The sequence below is a fragment of the Sardina pilchardus genome, chromosome 17 (genome assembly GCF_963854185.1).
Source record: "Sardina pilchardus chromosome 17, fSarPil1.1, whole genome shotgun sequence".
NCBI classification, from domain to species: Eukaryota; Metazoa; Chordata; class Actinopteri; order Clupeiformes; family Clupeidae; genus Sardina; species Sardina pilchardus.
In genome coordinates this window covers 14,659,702-14,684,701 of record NC_085010.1, presented here as the reverse complement: position 1 = coordinate 14,684,701, position 25,000 = coordinate 14,659,702, and the positions used below count along the sequence as shown (strand labels likewise).

Below are 25,000 nucleotides of genomic sequence, written 5' to 3'. Positions count from 1 at the left end.
GTAATTTATCGATAGGTATGATGTTTGCGGGTGTGTGCATTATAAATATTATGTTTGTGCGTGTGTGTGTGTGTGTGTGTGTGTGTGTGTGTGTGTGTTTATGTCAACTGTGCTGAAGCCTGATGGCTAACCCCCTGTCAGTCCCCCCTTCTCCATCCATCTCTCTCTCTCTCTCTCTCTCTCTCTCTCTCTCTCTCTCTCTCTCTCTCTCTCTCTCTCTCCGTCTCTCTCTCCGTCTCTCTCTCTCTCTTGCTGATGGGGTGCTGGGGTCGGGTTGGGTCAGATCCTGTTTCCACAGTAACCTGCATGGATTCGGGTCGTCCAGGGCCACAGAGAGCATCTCTACTGCTGATTGCAGAGCAGAGAGATGGGAGGATGATTGTTGCTAATGGTTACGAGGCTATTTGATAAGAGCAGACAGAAACGTATCATGTGCACACACACACACACACACACACAGAGAGAGAGAGAGAGAGAGAACTGCATGTGTGATAAGAGAAAAGTCTAGTCTTCCATATTTATTTTTAAAAATATTTCTCTCTCACACACACACACACACACACACACACACACACACACACGCACACATATGCAAACACACGGACACACGCACACACACACACACACATGCGCACACACAGAGACACACACACACACGTTCACGCACACATACAGTGACAGTGGGACAGTGCCCTAGTGAGAGAAAGATCCTTTGCCATCAAAGCCACAAGGAGTCATTAACACCTGTCAGATGGGTGCGGGCAGGTGGAAGGAAGAGGAGGAGAGGAGGAGGAGAGGAAGAATGGGACGAGTGGGGGAGGGGAGGATGACAGAGAGTCAAGGGCTGAAAGAGCGAATGAGAGAATGGGAGAGGAGAGAGGGTGGCATAGAGAATGCCATAGAGAGAGGGAGCTGAAGAGGCTCGGTAAGAGAGAGAGAGAATTTAGAGGGAGAGAACCGGAGGAGAGAGGGGGAGGGAGAGAGATAGAGGGAGGGAGGAAGCCAGAGGGGAGGGAGAGAGAGAGGGGGGTTAGGGAGGGATAGAGAAGGAGGGAGCAAGAGAGAGATATGCTCTCAGGTGTAAAGACAGGTCTAATGCCCGATCTTGCCCTGAAGCACCAAGATCTTCACCACTGCTGACAACTTTGATTATCTTCCATTACTTTCTTTCCTATCTCTCTCTCCCTTGCTCTCTCCCTCTCTCTATCCAAGTCCCCTTTTTCTTGTCCTGCTCCCTTTACTATCCTTTTACCTTTCTCTCTTCTTTCACACCCACACTCAGAAACATATAATAAGCCTCATATAATCTGGCATAGGTAATGCAGCAGTAGTTTGCAGTGTTGTAACGTGTAGTGTTGTTTTTTTGTCCATAGCAATTGATCCCAGAGGGATATAAGTGACCAATATGCTTTATTTGTTATTTAGGTATTAGTATGAACTGAGACAAGGCATGTTTTTTATTATTATTATTTATTTGTTTTAACATTAGTGTACAAAGACCATTAAGTAATCCTGTAATACAGAGCCTATTCTTATTACTTTACAATAACCAAAATCACTAAATTACTACCTTTTCAGACCACACAAATTAAATATAATAGCTACAGTATATTTGAAGCAGTCATGTTATTTGATGAACAGTCACTCCCAAAAAGTGTCACTCCCACTTATTTAACTCCTCTTGAACTCTGCATCTGAAATATTAACTGCCAGATATATCAAAGTTCAAAGTTTATTGTCATGTACTCTTAAAAAAGCATTTATAAGTAATTAAATTCCTTGTGCTCAAGTGTCCACTATAGCAATGAATAAAAATTAAAATTAAAAATAGATAGCCTACTATAAAATCTACATAAATATATGGGATATGTTGCATTTTCTATGTCTTCAAAATGAAAATCATGTTCATATTCCATTAAAAACAGCATGATATAATGATTAAGAAAAGAATAACTCAAGACTTTGAATGTGCAGCAAACCACAGCATGCAAATGGCTGATCCATCACAGATAAGTTGAGTGGTGGCGTGTAGTGAATGTGGACACCCGATATACAGTAGTTTCAAATGTACATACACAATTGGCAGCATTGATACACATACATGCAAACATGCGTGCGTGCACAAACACGTCTCTACCTTAATAAAGGGAGCTGCAGATGAAGTTGAGCTTCTCGGTCATCGGGCGGCTGACCCACTTCCTGTCGCCTCCTGACTGCAGGGCGCCCGCCCGGCCACACTCGTTCCTCCCGGTGCCGTTCCCGGGGGCCCAGTCGTCGCTGCACAGAGTCACCCCACTGATCCAGAACCAGAGCTCCATGGGGCACAAGAAGGACAGGCCCATCCACACGTGGGCCGTGCTGGCCCCCCTGCTCACCTCCCTCACCCAGCCCTGGACATCCGAGGAGGAGGCCGACACCAGCTCCATGTTACGCCCCTTGCAGTAGTCGAGAGCCTCCCTCCAGGTCTTATTCTCACGGATCAGAACCAGCTTGTCTGAGCAAAGTAAACGGAACAGCTTTGGAAAAGGCATGTGTCATTTGGACATTTTACAACAGTAAACAGAGATCCTAAAGAAGTTAAATGTTAAAGAGGAGCTTATTGATGAAAATCAGAAGATAGTGAAGGTGGAAATGAGAGGGATTTAGTTAAAATATTTAAAATATTTTTGCATCTATTTTTGCATCTCGAATTTACCAGAAAAGGGTTGAAAATTGAAATGAAAGCAAATACAGAGGCACTCACTCTCATAGCAAAAGAATGGATATTCCATATCACACTTCCTGTCTCCCCATTTTCCTTTTCCGTGTAGCTTTGTGATAGCGCACTCCTCATTTAATTTCTTTGGTGCACCTGGACTCCAGAACCTGAATAAGGAGATGGTTTGGTCTGACCATTTCCAGTAGTCTTTGTACAAACCGATCCACACACTCTCATTCCCTACAGTTTCCTCAATCATATCTTGCTCAGTCTGATTCCTCACACTAGCTAGGTCTGTGTGGTTTACCCTGCAGTACTTCCGAGCTTCTAGCCATGTCTTCTTTTCTTTTATTAGAATGTGTCTTTCATTTCGTTTGCCTTTCTCTGTAAGACAAAGATTTTCAATTTAATGTGACAAATGATTTGTGTTGACAAATAATGTGACCGTTCAGTACTATCATGACATTTGGCCACAATACAGTATTGCAAATCTTTATCCTTTACGGTATTGCAATTTGACATTGCAGTTAATTTTCCCCATATTACTGTAAGATTTCAACTCATCTTTGTCATGTCAGGAAAATAACACACAATGTCGGTCTCAACTCATTTGCATCCTGCCATGTGTGTGTGTGTGTATGCTGTTAGTAATACAGCAGGTGCTTGTAAATTATGTTAAAATATTTTTGGGGAATAATAAGCAAGTTACTGTACCATAGCAATGAAGAGAACATTTCTGTACTGTAAACACATATTGGGCCATTGTTGCCCTTCCCATGTACTGTATGTGTACATTTATCAAGATAGAGGTATGATCAAATATAGATATATTAAACAACTGATATTGCAATATGATGTGATGGTATAATTGTGTGCGGAAAATATCATGATACTATTCTGTATCCATTTACCCTCCTCTGTTAATCATGTGTCAGCTACCAGCTGACACAGCTACCGAAACCGCTAAATGCAGGATACACACACACACACACACACACACACACACACACACACACATGCACATACACACGCACAAACACACACATACACACACTCGCATGCAAACACAGAGAGAGAGAGAGAGAGAGAGAGAATATATTTCAGCCTTACCATTATAGCATATGAAGGAATTATTGGCTTTGCATTGTAGATCATTCCATTTACTGTTTTTGAAGGCAGCACAATCCTCGTTATCACCAACATCATTTGGTTCACCATCTCGCCAGAATGTGAAGTTGGTCTCGTCCAGGCTGTAGGCCCGGCTGTCCTGCAGTGACCACCTCCAAGTGTAATTTGTAGTCTTCTTCAACCCAATCCAAACTGCGTCGTTATAGCCATCTTTGACCGTGTTCTTCATAGCCGTCATGTCGTCCATATCTTCAGCAGTGGCCAAGTCGGTAAAGGTGTTCCTGCAGTGTTTCTGCGCTTCCTCCCACGTCTTGCTCTCGTTCACAAAGTGGTAGCGCCGCACCACCCGTGAGGACACACCACAGAGCCCTGTGAGGACGATACATCCAGCTGTTACTCATCAAGTCACGATCACTCAGTCATCAAGATGAGTTAACAATACTTTAATTCAAATGAAAGCTCAGAGTCTCCCCTTTAAAATGATACCACACATAACAAAACATAACATTCCAATATGTCCCAATATAGATGTTTAGCTATGTCAGAGTTCTGCTTGATTTATTCGCATTATGTTCCCAACCTTACTGTAGTTTACATTATGTGTGATAACTCAAAACAGCCACTCTTGTCAGATTTGTCAGGCCTTTGCCACTTTTTCGGTAACGGTTTCCATAATTTGATGCCCTGACTCACGGTCTATTAGTCATCAAGATGAATACTTTTATCACATGACATTCACTGACCTGAGAACAGCAGAGTGATCAGAAGCAAGTGATCCATCCCTGAAATATAAGTTTATCAGTTGTCAGTTTACCAACATTTTACTTTTTATCTTTGGTAGTATAATTGATGCTACGGAACTAAACCAGCTTTTACTAACTAGGACTTAATTACATGCATGTTTAATGCATAGGAAAATAGGTTTTGAATGTTAAATATTAGATTTCCAAAATCAACAAGTATATGTAGAAGAGACAGGGGTTCTTACTGTAGTCATGTGCAGCCTTGTCTCGTATGGTCTTCTCCTGGTTATGTCTGTGTGTTTCGGCGCTTCTCTTGGCAGCTATCGGGCTGGTCTCATGTCCTGAGCAGTTCTTTCTGGTTTGAATGCAAATGGGTTGTGGTGTAACACATCAAATGACATGCCTCCTCTTGTTTCATATTGTATGTCCTCTCTTTTGCATCAGATTATTACCAATTTTATGAATGAAACTGAACAAAATCAGTGACAGAACTAAGTGACAGAGCTAGAAATAGAATATGAATTTGCTCATGGATGTAAAGTATACTATTATACTTTTTTTGATCCTGTGAGGGAAATTCAGTCTCTGCATTTATCCCAATTAGTGAATTAGTGAATACGCACAGCACACAGTGAATACACAGTGAGGTGAAGCACACACTAACCCAGAGCAGTGAGCTGCCTGTCCAACAGCGGCACTCAGGGAGGGGTTTGGTGTCTTGTTCAAGGGCACTTCAGCCGTGTGTCTTCCACGTGGTCCCCCTCTCGCTTTATTGTGTCTTTATGCTACTCTCTCTCTCTCTCTCTCTCTCTCTCTCTCTCTCTCTCTCTCTCTCTCTCTATCTCTCTCTCTCGCTCTCTATCATCCAGGCCCAACTTTTCTGTCTTTCTTGACACTTTATCAAGCACTCTCTCTCTCTCTCTCCTCAACATATTTCAAATGAACAGTATGACATGAGCGACACAATTACTGAAAATGGCAACATTCTTAACACTCCCTCTTTCAAAGGCTACATGTCTTATACAGTCTCTGCTTATTCAAATGAGGTAGCCAGTACTGTGGGTGCCATGTAAGTTCGCCATCTAACCATCTAGCCTAGCGGCTAACTATATGCAAAGCACAACAGAGCTCAAACATATTTTCCCCCTCCATATCAATACCTCCAAAGTATAGACTACACACGACAACATCACAATAGCTCAATTGAACATTTGATACTTTGCAGCATGAGGGAGCCTGCATGTCCATTCCATGTTTTTTTTTTTTCTTGCATTTCCATTTAGGGTCAAACTGTATTTTTTTAGGAAATGTTGCCCAACACAGAGGAGTGAGGATCTCATCGACAGTGCAACAGTCGAGCTATTTTAGAACAGTTTCACCGTTTATGTAAGTCAGGTTTTTTGGGGGGATTATTGACCTGCTTATTTATGGACTTTTGGTGTCTTAGTTATTTAATGGGAATGATAAACCACCTTCACAGTAGGAATATGCACTTGTGGATGAGCTATGGTATTGTTGGGAATGCTGGATTTGACCCATTGCTACCTTTCTAGCTCACATCCAGGCAAATGCAATAGCAGCATGGTTATTTTTTAAATATAGTATCGGATTGGTATCGGTATCGGCAGATACTCAAGGTTGTCATATCAATATCGGTATCAGGCATGAACAAGTGGTATCATGCGATCTCTACTCTCACTATTGATGCCATTATCTATCGCTCCCTCTTTCAATCTGAGTAGTCTATTCCCCCAGCACTCTCCATCTCTCACAATCCTTCGTTCCTTCTCTTTTCTCTCTCTCTCTCTCTCTCTCTCTCTCTCTCTCTCTCTCTCTCTCTCTCTCTCTCTCTTTATCTATCTGTTTATCTCTTCATCTCAGACTGGCCATCAAGTCATAGTTGTGTCGTCTCTCTTTCCATCTCTCAGTGCTGTCACAGGGAGTTCAGTTCATCCTTTCTCATCTGTGTCTGCAGCAAGGCTAATCAGGCTAACACCTTGTCCTAACCGAACGCGATGCGAGCGAACATTAGCGATAAAATCCATTTAATTCCATTGTTTTCAATTGGAGTGTCCAGACTGAAGCGACGCGAGCAGCGCGACGTTTTTAAGAGAACTTTTGTCGGACGCCCCGTTTCTATTTTCTTTTTGTCGCTCGCATTGCTCTACTATTCTGAATGAGAAATATGGAATCCCGTGACACAACACAATGGCATATTTAACGGATTCAGTGTAGACAGACAATATTGACAGTCGCTCGCTTGGATCTGGTTAGGACACGGTGTAACATCAACCATATACTTTATAAGCAGTAGCAGTTGTTCCCAGAGAGACGTAAGTGATCAATATGCTTTAACAATATTAAGGCGTTGGTATAAACTGAGACAAGACACTTTTTTTTTTTTTTGAGTTTTATTAGTTTTTACATAAAAGTATACAAAGACCTCTTGTGGATATGGTATTTCACAGTGATCTTGTAAGTTTTTACATAGAAGTATATATAATGGCATTCTGATTATTTCAAAATCAAAAATCCAAAAATCACTAAATAACTACATTTTCAGATCACAGAAACTAAATGTTATAGTTACAGTATATTTGAAGCAGTCATGTTATTTGATAAACAAAGTCACTCCTACTAAGTTAACCCATCTTGACCTGCATCTGAAATGTTAACTGTCACATGAAAAATAAAGCATGTAATTTAACCAACAAAGCCCCATCACACAACAGAAACAAATCAAATAACAGTAACCCAATTACAGTTCCACTGAAAGTAATTTGACAACAAAATTATAAAAATATATACTAAAATACATAAAAATGTATGATATAGCATTTAGAAAAGAGATCTTCATACAGTATATGTGGGATATTTGTAATGAAACCAATCACAAGATAGAATGATACAAAAACTGGCTAGAGAATGTAAATGTGCAGCAAACCACAGCATGCAAATGATCCATCACAGATAAGATGAGTGTTGGCATCTGTTAAATGTGGACCCTGTCAATGTAGTTTCAAATGTACATACACAATTGGCAGCATTGATACAGTACACATACATACAAACATGCGTGTGTGCACAAACACGTCTCTACCTTAATAAAGGGAGCTGCAGATGAAGTTGAGCTTCTCGGTCATCGGGCGACTGACCCACTTCCTGTCGCCTCCTGACTGCAGGGCGCCCGCCCGGCCACACTCGTTCCTCCCGGTACCGTTCCCGGTAGCCCAGTCGTCGCCGCACACCGTCACCCCACTGATCCAGAACCAGAGCTCCATGGGGCACAAGAAGGACAGGCCCATCCACACGTGGGCCGTGCTGGCCCCCCTGCTCACCTCCCTCACCCAGCCCTGGACATCCGAGGAGGAGGCCGACACCAGCTCCATGTTACGCCCCTTGCAGTAGTCGAGAGCCTCCCTCCAGGTCTTACTCTCACGGATCAGGTCCATGTTGTAAGGGCACTCTAAACACAAAAGCAATGGAAGCCCTTTGAATATTTTACAGTAAAAAACAGAGATGTCACCATCCTAAACAAGTCAAATGTTAAACTGGAGCTTATTGATGAAAACCAGAAGATATTGCAGGTGTTAATGAGAGGGATTTAATTAAACCATTCAACATTCAGTTTTCACATTCAGAATTTTCAAATGAAAGAGTTGACATCTGAAGTTGAAGTAAATGAAGAGCAACTCACTCTCATAGCAAAGGAATGGATGTGTCTCAGTACACGTCCTGTCCCCCCATTCCCCATTTCTGTGTCGCTTTGTTGCTGCACAGTCCTCTTTTCCATTGGAATTATCAGGTATACCTGGACTCCAAAACCTGAATAAGGAGATGGTTTTGTCAGACCATTTCCAGTAGTCTTTGTACAAGCCGATCCACACTGGCTCATTAGGTGCCTTCCGATTAACCATCTCGTTCTCAGTCTGGTTCCTCGCGCTGGCTAGGTCTGTGTGATTCTTCCTGCAGTACTTCTCAGCAAGTCTCCATATCTTCTTTTGACTTATCAGAATGTATTTTTCATTTTGGTTGCCACTCTCTGTAAGACAAAGATTTTCATTTGAATGAGATATATAAATGATCATGTCATGATGATTAAATATTAAGGGCAGGAACTGACAAATAATGCAACCATTCAATACTATCATGACATTTGGTCACCATACAATATCGCAAATCACTACTGTACATTTTACGATGCAATTTGGTTCTGCTATTGTAGTTAATTTCCCCTAAAATCCTAGTTATCATAGCCATTTCAGGGAAATACTGTAACACACAGCGATAAACTCAACTCATCTGAATCTTCACATTTGTGTATGATGTTGCCGTTAAATTGATGTTTGGAAGAACAAACACACTACCATGGGAAATACAAAATTAATGTAAGCACATATTGGGTCAATTTCATCTCCGTGGACTAGATAATATAGAACTAGCATAAAAATAGATGATATTTAATTTAAATGTATTTTATATTTAATTGATATTGCAATATGGTGTGATGATATTGATATAGTTGTGTGCAGAAAGTAGTATGATACTATTCTTAATACATATTCCTGTCTCTATAACTCATATGAGTGTAGAGCTACCAACATCGCTATATGCAGGAAGAACACATTACAAACACACACACACACACACACACACACATGCACACGCACACGCACACAAACGGCCACACATACACACACTCACATGCACAATGTATATTTCCAGTCTTACCGTCATAGCACATGAAGGAATTATGTTCTTGATGTTGGTAAACAGACCATTTACCTCCTGTGGAAACAGCACAGTCGTCGCTTCCACCAACATTATTTGGTCCACCGTCTTTCCAGGATGTGAATTTGGTCTCGTCCAGGCTGTAGGCCCGGCTGTCCTGCAGTGACCACCTCCAAGTGTAATTTGTAGTCTTCTTCAACCCAATCCAAATAAAGTTGTCATTACTATCTTTGACCGTGTTCTTCATAGCCGTCATGTCGTCCATATCTTCAACAGTGGCCAAGTCGGTAAAGGTGTTCCTGCAGTACTCCTGCGCCTCCTCCCACGTCTTGCTCTCGTTCACAAAGTGGTAGCGCCGCACCACCCGTGAGGACACACCACAGAGCCCTGTGAGGACGATACATCCAGCAGTTACTCATCAAGTCACGATCACTCAGTCATCAAGATGAATTAGCAATACTTTCATCACATGACGTTCACTGACCTGAGAACAGCAGAGTGATCAGCAGCAAGTGATCCATCCCTGAAATTACATGTCAGTCAATTTATCAAAATTCCACATGTTTTTATCTTTAGTAGTATAACATTAGCAGTTGATGCCACAGAACTAAACTAGAAAAGCACTAAGAGAGCGTAAACCTCCACCAAGCGAACACATAACCGCCTCCTGCATCCAGACGGTGATACGGATCACTCCCAAAATGTGATCTTTACAAACAAACAAACAAACAAACAAACAGACAGACAGACAGACTCTGGTGAAATCATAACCTCTTTGCCGAAGGTAACTAGCTTTTACAGTTGTGACTTACAGTAGTTAATTTTGTATTTACTGTGATATTTAAGCAAATAGGTTTTAAATATGAAATATTCTTATTTTTTCGTATATCTAGAAGAAACGTCTTACTGTAGTCATGTGCAGCCTGTCTCGTATGGTCCTCTCCTGGTTGTGTCTCTGTGTTTCAGCGCTTCTCTTGGCAGATTTTATAGCTTTCAAACTTATGAGCAGTGCTGGCTTGTTTTTCTGGTTTAAATGCAAATGGTCCTTTTTTTCAGCCACGTCATGTGTTTGCTACACACAGCAGTGATGTTACTTGTCAAACGACAATTTGCCAGAACAGAAGTGTTGTTTTCCTGAATCCAGGCAGTATGCAAACTTGTTGCAGAAACAGAGATCCCATTGAGGTGACATGAGGCACTGGTGAACTGAGTCTGTCAAAGATGCGCTGGAGGATCCATAGCCACAAACATGAGCATTGCTTTTTATGTAAGAGTTTTCTTGACTTTTAAAGCAACACAATTGAGTTATTATAACTTAATAACGTTAATAAATGCAACCATGGCTTACAACATGGAGAATGGATTTCTGGCATCAGTAATGGACGCCCAGTCCAGAGCGCCTGATATTGCGCTACGAATGATGTTGTGAGCAGTAACATGACACTCCTTGTTTATACAGTATTAGATGAATTGGGTGCCCCCTTAGCACTAAGCGGATACCCAGTATGTTGAAAATGGATGAAATCTATATTTGTACATTGTGGTACTTCAAATCAGAGCACTACTAGCGAGCCTCTCTATCTGCCTGATAATAGGCAAGCGGACATCACTGGCAGCCCAGCCAGCACTGGGTAACGTTTGATAACATGTAAACTGGTGTCTCCTACCAATGCAGTTGCCAAAGTTGTGCTTTGAAAGTTTTCCGTTCATCTCTCTCGCAGGTTTTTCCAGAACACAGAACTATAGAGTGTGTATGTTAGAGGGCTGATAGGAATGAGACATTTGTTTATCCGTCCTTAGACCACACCATCAAAATGAACGACCAAAAACTACTGGCAATATTTTTGCATACAGTGGTTTTGAGGCCAGAGCCACTGTGACGGTGCTGTTTGAGAGCTGAGGTCTCCTTTATTCACATTCGTTTGGTCTTTTCCAAGCAGGGTCTCACCTGCACTACTGACACAGTAAACGAACAGCTCCACAATTCATTAGAGGAGTTTTGGCTTCATGCATTGGGCTGCATCCCTCTTTTTGGCCTCCCTTTCTCTTTCACTCTCTGTTTGTCCGTCTTACACATCGTACACAGTCTCCAGGGGTGTGGATGGCGTTGGACGCGGGGGTACACCGTCCACCCACTTCTCCCGACATGAGATATAAAAGAATAACAAATGTAAAATAGCCTACAACTTAAATGTCAAACTGGAGCTATTGGCAATAGTGAAAACAACCTGCATAGGCTATATGAGACATCTCCAATACTATCAGTGACCTATCCACGACGTGAGGGGACGCACACACAAACAGTCACGTTCATAATTGAAGTTCCAACGTAAGTTATGCTCAGTAGCATTTAATTTTGAATAAAACCCACAAACACACAAACGAACCAGAGGAAAATATTAAATGTAATGTCAGTTCAACTGGTGATTTGTACTGAGACAGATTGTTTGCCATGAGGCGAATGTTTATGATTTACAGTATTATGTGAATGTGAAGTCACTGTGATGATGTCACAAATAGCGTACCCTCACTTAAAAAATCCCCACTACACCACTGACTCTGTCTCTGCTCATTCAAATGAGGTAGCCAGTACTGTGGGTGCCATGTAAGCAAAGTCCTGTTAAGGCAAGTCACGTCACTCGGCAGCCATATTGCCCATGGGGTCGGGCAGCGACTTTGACCGGAACAAGACCAGGTCCTATCTAAATGAATGGGGAGAGAGCTGAATGTCCATGTTCCGAGGTGTAAGGGACATAAAAATCACATGTTTGAAATCACAATGAAAATCAGACTGAAATCGCTGAAAAGGTTTGGTGGTTTTGTATCAAATTAACGTTTAAAAAGCCTTTTTCTTACTGGTAATCTTGGACTGCGCATGCTCAATTCTTCACAACGCAGTTTTCAAAAAGCGTGACCTCCAAGGATCGGCAAAATGATTGGAGCAACGGCACTGGAAGAGGCGGGATATGTGCAAACTGGTGTAAACACCCGCCATCTTTGCGTTACGAAGTTACCCCATGCATTTCATTGGGCGATATTTCCAGTGCAGTGTCTCCTCATATATAAATGTCTCCCAGAGAGACATAACTGACCAAAATGTTTTATTTATATTAATTGGTATAAATTGAGACAAGGCTTTTTTTTAATGAGCTTTATTAGTTGTTACATAAAAGTATACAAAGACCTCTTTGTGTGTAGATATGATATTTCACAGTGATCTTGTAATACAGAGCCCCTTATTATTATTTCACAATAACCCAAAACACTAAATAACTACATTTTCAAATGATACAAACTAAATGTCATAGTTACATTTCTTAATTAATTGCTATTAAATTAACAAAGTCACTCCCACTAATGTAACCCATCTTGACCTGCTTCTGAAATATTAACTGGTAGATGAAAAATAAAGCATATCATATAACCAACAAAGCCCCATCACCCAATAAATAAAACACATCGGCAATATACATGTAGGATGTCCGTGTTGACAGTCAAGGCAGAACAAATGGCGTGACAACATCTGAAGAGCTCCTTTCCAAAACACTATAAATCTGTTTTTGAAAAACAGAAATTAGTCATGTTATTTCATTTTGTATCTCAGGTAAAAGTGCAGTTGTGTTGTTTTTGATTGAGTAAAGTAAAATCAAATAACAGTTACCCAATTACAGTTCCACTGAAATCACTTTGAAAAAAAAGAAGAAGAATAAAAATATGTTAAAATGCATCAAAATGGAGGTTATAGCGTTTTGGAAAAGAGCTCTTCATATATATGGGATATATATACCAATCACAAGATGGAATGATTAAAACAAATAGAGAATATAAATGTGCAGCAAACCACAGCATGCAAATGGCTGATCCATCACAGATAAGATGAGTGTTGGCATCTGGTAAATGTGGACCCTGTCAATATACAGTAGTTTCAAATGTACATGCACAATTGGCAGCATTGATACACATAATATGTAAACATGCGTGCATGCACAAACACGACTCTACCTTAATAAAGGGAGCTGCAGATGAAGTTGAGCTTCTCGGTCATGGGGCGGCTGACCCACTTCCTGTCGCCTCCTGACTGCAGGGCGCCCGCCCGGCCACACTCGTTCCTCCCGGTGCCGTTCCCGTGGGCCCAGTCGTCGCCGCACACCGTCACCCCACTGATCCAGAACCAGAGCTCCATGGGGCACAAGAAGGACAGGCCCATCCACACGTGGGCCTTGGTGGCCCCCCTGCTCACCTCCCTCATCCAGCCCTGGACATCCGAGGAGGAGGCCGACACCAGCTCCATGTTACGCCCCTTGCAGTAGTCGAGAGCCTCCCTCCAGGTCTTATTCTCACGGATCAGAACCAGCTTGTCTGAGCAAAGTAAACAGAACAACATTGGAAAAGGCATGTGTCATTTGAACATTTTACAACCGTAAACCGTAACATCACCATCCTAAACAAGTGAAATGTCAAACAGGAGCTTATCAATGAAAACCAGATGATAGTGCAGGTGTTAATCAAAGGGATTTAATTAAGCCAAATCAGTTTTTACATGCAGAATTCTCCAATAAATAGTTGAAATCTGAAGTTGAAGTACATGACTCACTCTCATAGCAAAGGAATGGATGTGTCTCAGTACACGTCCTGTCCCCCCATTCCCAATCTTCGTGTCGCTTTGTTGCTGCACAATCCTCATTCCCTGCGTGATTATCAGGTATACCTGGACTCCAAAACCTGAATGAGGAGTTGGTTTGGTCAGACCACTTCCAGTCATCCCTGAACAAGCCGATCCACACTCTCTTATCCCCTGCTTTCTCATTAACCATCTCGTTCTCAGTCTTGTTCCTCACGCTGGCTAGGTCTTTGTGGTTCTTCCTGCAGTACTTTTGAGCTTCTATCCATGTCTTCTTTTTTTCCATCAGAATATATCTTTCGTTTTGGTTGTCTCTTTCTGTTAGACAAAGATATTTATTTGAATGTGATGTACAGAGTATACATTATCATGTCATGACTGTTAAATATTAAAGGTAGCAACTGGCCATTAATTTGACCATTCGATACTATCATGACATTTGGCCACAATTCAATTTTGCAAATCTTGACTTTTTTCAATACAATAAGCATTGTAATTTGATACTGCAGTTAATTTTCCCCATATTAAGATTTCAACTCATCTTAGTCATGTCGTGAAAATAACACACAATGACAGTCTCAACTCATTTGAATCCTGACATTTGTGTATGCTGTTAGTCATAGGTGCTTGTAAATGTGTTCAATTATTTCGAATAATAAGTAAGTTATTGTACCATAGTAATGAAGAGAAAATGCATGTAAACAAATATTGCGTATACTGTACATATTTCAAGATAGAGGTATGATCAAATATATAGATATATTAAACAATTGATATTGCAATATGATGTGATGGTATAATTGTGTGCCGAAATATCATGATACTATTCTGTATCCATTAACCCTCCTCTGTTAATCATGTGAGTGTAGAGCTACCAAAACCACTATGCAGGAAGAACACATGCAGACACATACAGTACACACACACACACACATATTTACATACACACGCACAAACACACACTTACAGCACATACACACACTCACATGCAAACACAGAGAGAGAGAGAGAGATTGTATATTTTCAGTCTTACCATTATAGCATATGAAGAACGTTTTGTCTTGGCATTTGACATCAGCCCATTTACTGTCTTCTATGATGGCAGCACAATCCTCTTTTCCACCAACATCATTTGGTTCATTGCTTCCCCAGGATGTGAAGTTGGTCTTGTCCAGACTGTAGGCCCTGCCGTCCTGCAGTGACCACCACCAAGTGTACAAATCTGTAGTCTTGGTCAGCCCAATCCAAATTACGTCGTCATTACTATCTTTGACCGTGCTCTTCACAGCCGTCATGTCGTCCATATCTTCAACAGTGGCCAAGTCGGTAAACGTGTTCCTGCAATATTTCTGCGCTTCAATCCACGTCTTCTTCTCGTTCACAAAGTGGTACCGCAGTGGTACTCGTGAGGACACACCACAGATCCCTGTGAGGACGATACAGTACATCCAACACTTACTCATCAAGTCACGATCACTCAGTTTTCAAGATGAATTAACAATACTTTCATCACATGACGTTCACTGACCTGAGAACAACAGAGTGATCAGCAGCAAGTGATCCATCCCTGAAATTACATGTCAGTCAATTTATCAAAATTCCACATGTTTTTATCTTTAGTAGTATAACATTAGCAGTTGATGCCACAGAACTAAACTAGAAAAGCACTAAGAGAGCGTAAGCCTCCACCAAGCGAACACATAACCGCCTCCTGCATCCAGACGGTGATACGGATCACTCCCAAAATGTGATCTTTACAAACAAACAGATAGACAGACAAACAGACAGACAGACAGACCCTGATGAAATCATAACCTCCTTGGCGGAGGTAACTAGCTTTTACAATTGTGATTTAGTTAATTTTGTGTTTATTGTAATATTTAAGCAAATAGGTTTTAAATATGAAGTATTCTTATTTTTTTTCTATATCTAGAAGAAACGTCTTACTGCAGTCATGTGGAGCCTTGTCTCGTATGGTCCTCTCCTGGTTGTGGCTGTGTGTTCAGCACTTCTCTTGGCAGATTTTATAGCTCTCTTCAAACTTATGAGCAATGCTGGCTTGTCTTTCTGGTTTAAATGCAAATGGTCCTCTTTTTTCCTGACACGTCATGTGTTCGTTAATGTTCACTACACACAGCAATGATGTTACTTGTAAAACAACAATTTGCAAGAACAGAAGTGTTGTTCTCCTGAATCCAGTCAGTATGCAAACCTGTTGCAGAAAACAGAGATCCCATTGAGGTGACATGAGGCACTGGTGAACTGAGTCTGTCAAAGATGCGCTGGAGGATCCATAGCCACAAACATGAGCATTGCTTTTTATGTAAGAGTTTTCTTGACTTTTAAAGCAACACAATTGAGTTATTATAACTTAATAACGTTAATAAATGCAACCATGGCTTACAACATGGAGAATGGATTTCTGGCATCAGTAATGGACGCCCAGTCCAGAGCGCCTGATATTGCACTACGAATGATGTTGTGAGCAGTAACATGACCCTCTTTGTTTATACAGTATTAGATTAATTGGGTGCCCCCTTAGCACGAAGCGGATACCCAGTACAGTATGTTGAAAATTGATGAAATCTATATTTGTACATTGTGCTAATTCAAATCAGAGCACTACTAGCGAGCTTCTCTATATGCCTGATAATAGGCAAGCGGACATCGCTGGCGGCCCAGGCAGCGTTAACTGGGTAACGTTTGATAACATGTAAACTGGTGTCTCCTGCCAATGCAGTTGCCAAAGTTGTGCTTTGAAAGCTTTCCGTTCATCTCTCTTGCAGGTTTTTCCAGAACACAGAACTATAGAGTGTGTATGTTAGAGGGCTGATAGGAATGAGACATTTGTTTATCCGTCCTTAGACCACACCATCAAAATGAACGACCAAAAACTACTAGCATTATTTTTGCATACAGTGGTTTTGAGGCCAGAGCCACTGTGACGGTGCTGTTTGAGAGCTGAGGTCTCCTTTATTCACATTCGTTTGGTCTTTTCCAAGCAGGGTCTCACCTGCACTACTGACACAGTGAACTAATAGCTCCACAATTCATTAGAGGAGTTTTGGCTTCATGCATTGGGCTGCATCCCTCTTTTTGGCCTCCCTTTCTCTTTCACTCTCTGTTTGTCCGTCTTACACATCGTACACAGTCTCCAGGGGTGTGGTGGGTGTTGGACGCGGGGGTACACCGTCCACCCACTTCTCCCGACATGAGATATAAAAGAATAACAAATGTAAAATAGCCTACAACTTAAATGTCAAACTGGAGCTATTGGCAATAGTGAAAACAACCTGCATAGGCTATATGAGACATCTCCAATACTATCAGTGACCTACCCACGTCGTGAGGGGACGCACACACAAACAGTCACGTTCATAATTGAAGTTCCAACGTAAGTTATGCTCAGTAGCATTTGATTTTGAATAAAACCCACAAACACACAAACGAACCAGAGGAAAATATTAAATGTAATGTCAGTTCAACTGGTGATTTGTACTGAGACAGATTGTTTGCCATGAGGCGAATGTTTATGATTTACAGTATTATGTGAATGTGAAGTCACTGTGATGATGTCACAAATAGCGTACCCTCACTTAAAAAATCCCCACTACACCACTGACTCTGTCTCTGCTCATTCAAATGAGGTAGCCAGTACTGTGGGTGCCATGTAAGCAAAGTCCTGTTAAGGCAAGTCACGTCACTCGGCAGCCATATTGCCCATGGGGTCGGGCAGCGACTTTGACCGGAACAAGACCAGGTCCTATCTAAATGAATGGGGAGAGAGCTGAATGTCCATGTTCCGAGGTGTAAGGGACATAAAAATCACATGTTTGAAATCACGATGAAAATCAGACTGAAATCGCTGAAAAGGTTTGGTGGTTTTGTATCAAATTAACGTTTAAAAAGCCTTTTTCTTACTGGTAATCTTGGACTGCGCATGCTCAATTCTTCACAACGCAGTTTTCAAAAAGCGTGACCTCCAAGGATCGGCAAAATGATTGGAGCAACGGCACTGGAAGAGGCGGGATATGTGCAAACTGGTGTAAACACCCGCCATCTTTGCGTTACGAAGTTACCCCATGCATTTCATTGGGCGATATTTCCAGTGCAGTGTCTCCTCATATATAAATGTCTCCCAGAGAGACATAACTGACCAAAATGTTTTATTTATATTAATTGGTATAAATTGAGACAAGGCTTTTTTTTAATGAGCTTTATTAGTTGTTACATAAAAGTATACAAAGACCTCTTTGTGTGTAGATATGATATTTCACAGTGATCTTGTAATACAGAGCCCCTTATTATTATTTCACAATAACCCAAAACACTAAATAACTACATTTTCAAATGATACAAACTAAATGTCATAGTTACATTTCTTAATTAATTGCTATTAAATTAACAAAGTCACTCCCACTAATGTAACCCATCTTGACCTGCTTCTGAAATATTAACTGGTAGATGAAAAATAAAGCATATCATATAACCAACAAAGCCCCATCACCCAATAAATAAAACACATCGCAATATACATGTAATAATAATAATAATAATAATCTTTATTTATAGAGCGCTTTTCTAAACATAGTTTCAAAGTGCTTTACATATGAAATAATAAACAGAACAAAAAATAACACAAAAATGATGGATGTCTGTGTTGACAGTCAAGGCAGAACAAATGGCGTGACAACATCTGAAGAGCTCCTTTCCAAAACACTATAAATCTGTTTTTGAAAACAGAAATTAGTCATGTTATTTCATTTTGTATCTCAGGTAAAAGTGCAGTTGTGTTGTTTTTGATTGAGTAAAGTAAAATCAAATAACAGTTACCCAATTACAGTTCCACTGAAATCACTTTGAAAAAAAAAAGAATAATAATAAAAATATGTATATTAAAATGCATCAAAATGGAGGTTATAGCGTTTTGGAAAAGAGCTCTTCATATGGGATATATATACCAATCCCAAGATAGAATGATTAAAACAAATAGAGAATGTAAATGTGCAGCAAACCACAGCATGCAAATGATCCATCACAGATAAGATGAGTGTTGGCATCTGGTAAATGTGGACCCTGTCGATATACAATAGTTTCAAATGTACATGCACAATTGGCAGCATTGATACAGTACACATACATGCAAACATGTGTGTGTGCACAAACACGTCTCTACCTTAATAAAGGGAGCTGCAGATGAAGTTGAGCTTCTCGGTCATCGGGCGGCTGACCCACTTCCTGTCGCCTCCTGACTGCAGGGCGCCCGCCCGGCCACACTCGTTCCTCCCGGTACCGTTCCCGGGGGCCCAGTCGTCACCGCACACCGTCACCCCACTGATCCAGAACCAGAGCTCCATGGGGCACAAGAAGGACAGGCCCATCCACACGTGGGCCGTGCTGGCCCCCCTGCTCACCTCCCTCACCCAGCCCTGGACATCCGAGGAGGAGGCCGACACCAGCTCCATGTCACGCCCCTTGCAGTAGTCGAGAGCCTCCCTCCAGGTCTTATTCTCACGGATCAGAACCATGTTGTAGGGGCACTCTAAACAAAAAAGCAATGGAAAAGGCATGTCTCATTTGAACATTTTACAACAGTAAACAGTAACATCACCATCCTAAACAAGTGAAATGTTAAACAGGTTATTGATGAAAACGAGATGATGGCACAGGTTGAAATGAGAGGAATTTAATTCAAATATATTTCTTTTTTTTACATCCACAATTTTCCAGAAAAGGGTTGTACATTGAAATTGAAGTATATGAAGAGCAACTCACCCTCATAGCAAAAGGATGGATATTTGTCAGCACACTTCCTGTCCCCCCATTTCCAGTCCTTTCCTAGTTTTATTACAGCACACTCCTCGTCCGATTTCTTAGGTACACCTAGATCCCAAAACCTGAATAAGGAGATGGTTTTGTCCGACCATTTCCAGTAGTCCCTGAACAAGCCGATCCACACTCTCTCACTCCCTACAATTTCATTAATCTTTTTGTTCTCAGTCTGGTTCCTCACGCTGGCTAGGTCTGTGTGCTTCTCCCTGCAGTACCTCTGAGCGTTTAGCCATGTCTTCTTTCCTTTTATCAGAGTGTATCTCTCATTTTGTTTGCTGCTCTCTGTAAGACAAAGATTCTCAATTTAATGTGACAAATGATTTGTGTTGACAAATAATGTGACCGTTCAGTACTATCATAACATTTGGCCACAATACAGTATTGCAAATATTTACCCTTTACGATGCAATAAGCATTGCTATTTGATATTGCAGTTAATTTTCCCCATATTAAGATTTCAACTCATCTTAGTCATGTCGTGAAAATAACACACAATGACAGTCTCAACTCATTTGAATCCTGATATTTGTGTATGCTGTTAGTAATAGGTGCTTGTAAATGTGTTCAATTAATTAGAATAATAAGTAAGTTATTGTACCATAATAATGAAGAGAAAATGCATGTAAACAAATATTGCATACAGTATACTGTACATATTTCAAGATAGAGGTATGATCAAATATATAGATATATCAAACAATTGATATTGCAATATGATGTGATGGTATGATTGTGTGCCGAAATATCATGATACTATCATGACACATGTGAGTGTAGAGCTACCAAAACCACTATGCAGGAAGAACACATGCAGACACATACAGTACACACACACACACACACACACACACACACACACACACACACACATTTACATACACATGCACAAACACACACATACATACACACACTCACATGTAAACACACAGAGAGAGAGAGAGATTGTATATTTTCAGTCTTACCATTATAGCATATGAAGGAATTGTTGTCTTTGCATGGGAGATCATTCCAGTTACTTCCTTTTAAGACAACACAGTCCTCGTTTCCACTAACATTATTTGGTTTACCATCTCCCCAGGATGTGAAGTTGGTCTCGTCCAGACTGTAGGCCCTGCTGTCCTGCAGTGACCACCTCCAAGTGTAATTTGTAGTCTTCTTCAACCCAATCCAAACTGCGTCGTTATAGCCATCATTAACCGTGTTCTTCATAGCCGTCATGTCGTCCATATCTTCAGCAGTGGCCAAGTCGGTAAAGGTGTTCCTGCAGTACTCCTGCGCCTCCTCCCACGTCTTGTTCTCGTTCACAAAGTGGTAGCGCCGCACCACCCGTGAGGACACACCACAGAGCCCTGTGAGGACGATACATCCAGCTGTTACTCATCAAGTCACGATCACTCAGTCATCAAGATGAATTAACAATACTTTCATCACATGACGTTCACTGACCTGAGAACAGCAGAGTGATCAGAAGCAAGGGATCCATCCCTGAAATACATTTCAGTCAATTTATCAAAATTTCACTTTGTATCTTTAGTAGTATAAGTAGTATTTGGTAGTATAGTAGTACTTTTTAGCTTTAGTAGTATATATTCGCATTCGATGCTACGAATCTTAACCAGCTTTTACAACTGTGACATTTATATTTAATACTTCAGCAAATACGAGATTGTTAATTGTAGTATATCTAGAAGAAACAGAGGTTCTTACTGTAGTCCTGTGCAGCCTTGTCTCTTGTGACGCTCTCCTACTTGTGGCTGTGTGCTTCAGTGCTTCTCCTGTCAGCTATATAGCTCCTTTCTGTTGTGGGCAGTTCTTACTTGTTTATCTGTTAATGCAAATGGAAACTTTTTTGTTCAAGACACGTCATATGTTTCCTAATGACCTCTACACTTGGCAGTGTTGTAGCAGGTCAAACGACACGCTTCACTTCCCGTTGTTTATTAAGCTCCTCTCCTTTGCATCAGATTATTACCCTTGTATGAATGGAACTGAACAAAATCAATGACAAAAATAGAATATGAACTGCACAATGTCCAGTCAGTATGCAAACCTGATGCCGAGCACAGTGAGCTCATCGGAGTGGGACGAAGCTCTGGTGTGCTGAGTCTGTTCAAACATACTGGAGGAGCCAAATAAAAAGATCCTTGCACTCTGCGTAAAGTAGGGTTCAGACCAAAGATTCCCGTCGAGACGAGCCGCGACGTTCTAAAACCTTGCGACGGCGACTCAACGTGTTTGATGCTCTGTGACGGCTTGTGACTGCTTGCAACTACGTGCAACTTCTAATTCACACCGCTGCAACTCAGTCTCGTCGCGTCGGGAATCTTTGGTGTGAATTGGGCTTTAGAGTTCTTAACTTTTAAAGCAACACAGTGTAGTTATTTTGCCTTTCAAATCATGGCAAGGCTTCCAATATGGGGAATGGAGTTTCTGACATTGGTGATGCACGCCGCCCAGTACACAATGCCTGCTATTGAACTATGAAATGCTGATGTTGTGGGCCGGAGCATGGCCTTTCTGGGCAGCCGTGGCCTACCGGTTAGGACTTCGGGCTTGTAACCTGAGGGTTGCCGGTTCGATCCCCGACCAGTCCACGGCTGAAGTGCCCTTGAGCAAGGCACCTAACCCCTCACTGCTAACCCCGAGTGCCGCTGGTTGGGCAGGCAGCTCACTGGTCTGGGTTGTGTGATTCATCTCACTGTGTGTTCACTGTGTGCTGTGTGTTCACTGTGTGCTGTGTGTTCACTAATTCGGTTAAATTGGGTTAAATGCAGAGAACTGAATTTCCCTCACAGGATCAAAAAAGTATATATTCTATTATTTTTCTATTCTTTCTGTTAATATTAGACAGATTGTGTGCCTCTTTAGCACTAAAGGGACACCCAGTATGTTGTAAATTGATGAGAAGGGAATTCCTCTTCAATTCAGAGCACTACTGGCGAGCTTTTCTACCAGGGGTGGTAGTGTAGTGGTTAAGGAGCTGGGCTGGCGTGCAGTAGCCTGTAAGTTGGTGGTTCAATTCCAGGCTTCCGCCGTTGTGCCCTTGAACATGGCACTTACTGTAAACCCAAGTGGCTCCGGGGACAATGCAATGACAGTGTAATCCCTTGTAATAGTTGACATATGTAAGTCACTTTGGATAAGTGTCTGCTAAATGTAATGTAATGTAATGGCAGCTGCCTAATAACAGACATGCAGACGTCACTAACCAGCCAGCATTTCTTGCGGGTTTTTTCCAGAACACAGCACTACAGAGAGTGTACAGTATGTTAGAGGGCTGAGGAATGAGACACTTGTATCCGTCCTTTACGTGACTACATCATCAAAATGAACTACCAAAAACTAGTGTAAATATCTTTGCATACAGTGGTTTTGAGGCCAGAGCCACTAGACTGTGACGGTGCTGTTTGAAAGCTGAGATCTCTTTTATTCACAGGCAGACAGGCTCCAGCCATAGTCAAAACCTTGGTGCCATTTGTCATCGTCCATCCCCTGCATTTGTTTTAGTTGGTGCCAAAGCCGGTTCCCCCGACTCCAGTCCAGTCTGTTCCATGACGCCCTCACGTCAAGTTTTTCTAGATCTTTCCTTTTAAGCTCTCTTTTTCTTTTCTCTAGAGAATCTGATAGCAGCATGTGACTGTGTTGTGTGATTGTGTTGAGTAACGTCTTGTGAGAGTGGTCCGTGCTTGTGTGATTGCGTTGAGTAACGTCTCTGTTTGTCTGTTGCAAAGATTCAATTCTTCCCGGGGCATATCCGGAGCAACGTTGTAATGACGTGCAGCCTCTAGCTACATGTTCATTTTATTTAATGACATTTATGTCAAAGATACAGGAGTGATAACATAGCAGCCAGTAAAATCTGTTGTTCGATATCTGACTGTTTGTATTGGCTCATGATGAAGATGAAAAAAATTGCCTTGTTGCGTGCAGTAGCATTTTGATGCATCGCAATGCATCGTAGAATCGAACTGAATCGAATCGTTACCTGGTGAATCTTAATTGAATCGAATTGTGAGGGCAGTACCGATGCACACCCCTACTACATGGGCTATATGAGACATCTCCAATACTGTCAGTGAACAATCCACAACGTGAGGCAACGCACGCAAACATTCACGTTCATAATCGAAGTTCCATTTGAGCATTTGATTTTGAATAAGCACAAACGACCCATCAGAGTAAAACATTCATTTGTACTGAGACAGATCGTTTGCCCTAAGGTGAATGTTTATGATTTATATGTGAATGTGAAGTCACTGCAATGACATCACAAATAGCGTACCCTCACTTAAAAAAAATCCCCCCTACACCACAGTCTCTGCTCATTCAAATAGCCAGTACTGTGGGTGTCATGTAAGTTCCATGTAGCCATCTAGCCTAGCGGCTAGCTATGCCAAGCTTTTTGTAGCTCTTTTCAAACTCAGGAGCAGTGCTTGCTTTTTTTCTGGTTTAAATGCAAATAGTCTTTTTTTTTAACCAAAGATAAATTCTGTTCACCTGATGTTGGTATAAATGTTAATGTCGATGTTTATGTTGTGGGCCGGAGCATGACTCTTTTCATTGACATTGGACGCAACAGGGACCCATCCACACTCCCAGTTCACAGTAACAATTTAGATACTGTAAGTAAGATAATGTTGGATAAAGGTGCTTACATTGTGTGTTCAGTTTGGTCAGATGTCAAATATTGCTATCATATGCGTATAAAACCTGGTAGGATGAGTTTTGCTGTCACCATGTCACCCTGTGTAGCAGAGACCAAGTGTGTGTGTGTGTGTGTTTGAAAGAGAGGATGATTAGGCAGATACACCGTTTGTGTGCAGTACAGTAATTTCCTGTCTGTGCCGCATTGTGTATACTGTAAGCCACAGGACAGTTTTATGCAAGTTAAAAGAAACAAAACCATATTAAATGCCATATTGACTGCCCCCGTGTAGCCTCATAGCTGAAGAGAAATGACAGTAATTCATAAATTCACTCCTCTGGTATTGTCCCTCAAATCCCATACAGGTTTGTAGTCTTGCACTCAGGTGGACCTTCCTGACTTCACGTCTGTTTTGATTGGCTACTTAGACACTGATGATGCCATTAGCGCCAAGCAAGAGACGGAAAGAGAGAGGGAAAAAATGAACGAGTGATGCGCTGTGGGTCAAATGTGTTTTTTTGTTTTTAATGGTGCCTTCGGTTGGTTGAGCAGACTAAATAAAACCATCATGCAGGACCTGTTTAGACACCTGTGTGTATGTA

At 41.4% G+C, this 25,000-nt stretch overlaps 3 protein-coding genes across 5 annotated transcripts in view; 1 reads left to right on the top strand and 2 right to left on the bottom strand.

Annotated features, from left to right (window-relative positions):
• magi2a (membrane associated guanylate kinase, WW and PDZ domain containing 2a) overlaps nt 1–25,000 on the top strand; it is a 311,406-nt gene that overhangs the window by 245,714 nt on the left and 40,692 nt on the right. The window lies entirely within an intron of this gene.
• Nucleotides 6,984–10,286, bottom strand: LOC134061848 (C-type mannose receptor 2-like). The gene is made up of 6 exons (XM_062517649.1): nt 10,208–10,286; nt 9,785–9,823; nt 9,301–9,687; nt 8,267–8,611; nt 7,670–8,035; nt 6,984–7,574 (listed from the first exon to the last, which is right to left on the bottom strand). Exons 2-5 carry the CDS (start codon nt 9,819–9,821, stop codon nt 7,671–7,673), a joined length of 1,134 nt encoding a protein of 377 aa, XP_062373633.1. The 5' UTR covers nt 9,822–9,823; nt 10,208–10,286; the 3' UTR covers nt 6,984–7,574; nt 7,670.
• LOC134061849 (macrophage mannose receptor 1-like) lies at nt 12,501–15,973 on the bottom strand. 3 transcript variants are annotated; one of them, XR_009935392.1, is made up of 8 exons: nt 15,869–15,973; nt 15,450–15,488; nt 14,955–15,347; nt 13,895–14,239; nt 13,303–13,659; nt 13,142–13,206; nt 12,962–12,985; nt 12,501–12,854 (listed from the first exon to the last, which is right to left on the bottom strand). XR_009935392.1 is itself a non-coding variant. In XM_062517650.1 (6 exons), the coding sequence occupies exons 2-5, from the start codon at nt 15,484–15,486 to the stop codon at nt 13,304–13,306; spliced, it is 1,131 nt and encodes a 376-aa protein (XP_062373634.1). In that variant the 5' UTR covers nt 15,487–15,488; nt 15,869–15,973; the 3' UTR covers nt 12,501–13,206; nt 13,303. The 3 variants fall into 3 exon arrangements, 1 of the variants encoding a protein (XP_062373634.1); XR_009935391.1 differs by having other exon boundaries at nt 12,962–13,206; XM_062517650.1 differs by having other exon boundaries at nt 12,501–13,206.

Bases quoted from the DNA above. Each gene is read 5' to 3' on its own strand.
- LOC134061848 (XM_062517649.1), bottom strand. From the start codon at position 9,821: ATGGATCACTTGCTGCTGATCACTCTGCTGTTCTCAG. The intron at 8,612-9,300 runs GTAAGACTGGAA...TTTGTCTTACAG, and splicing joins TTCCTTCATGTGCTATGACG to AGAGTGGCAACCAAAATGAA. The intron at 8,036-8,266 runs GTGAGTTGCTCT...TTTTGTGTTTAG, and splicing joins TCCATTCCTTTGCTATGAGA to AGTGCCCTTACAACATGGAC.
- LOC134061849 (XM_062517650.1), bottom strand. From the start codon at position 15,486: ATGGATCACTTGCTGCTGATCACTCTGTTGTTCTCAG. The intron at 14,240-14,954 runs GTAAGACTGAAA...TTTGTCTAACAG, and splicing joins GTTCTTCATATGCTATAATG to AAAGAGACAACCAAAACGAA. The intron at 13,660-13,894 runs GTGAGTCATGTA...TACTTTGCTCAG, and splicing joins TCCATTCCTTTGCTATGAGA to ACAAGCTGGTTCTGATCCGT.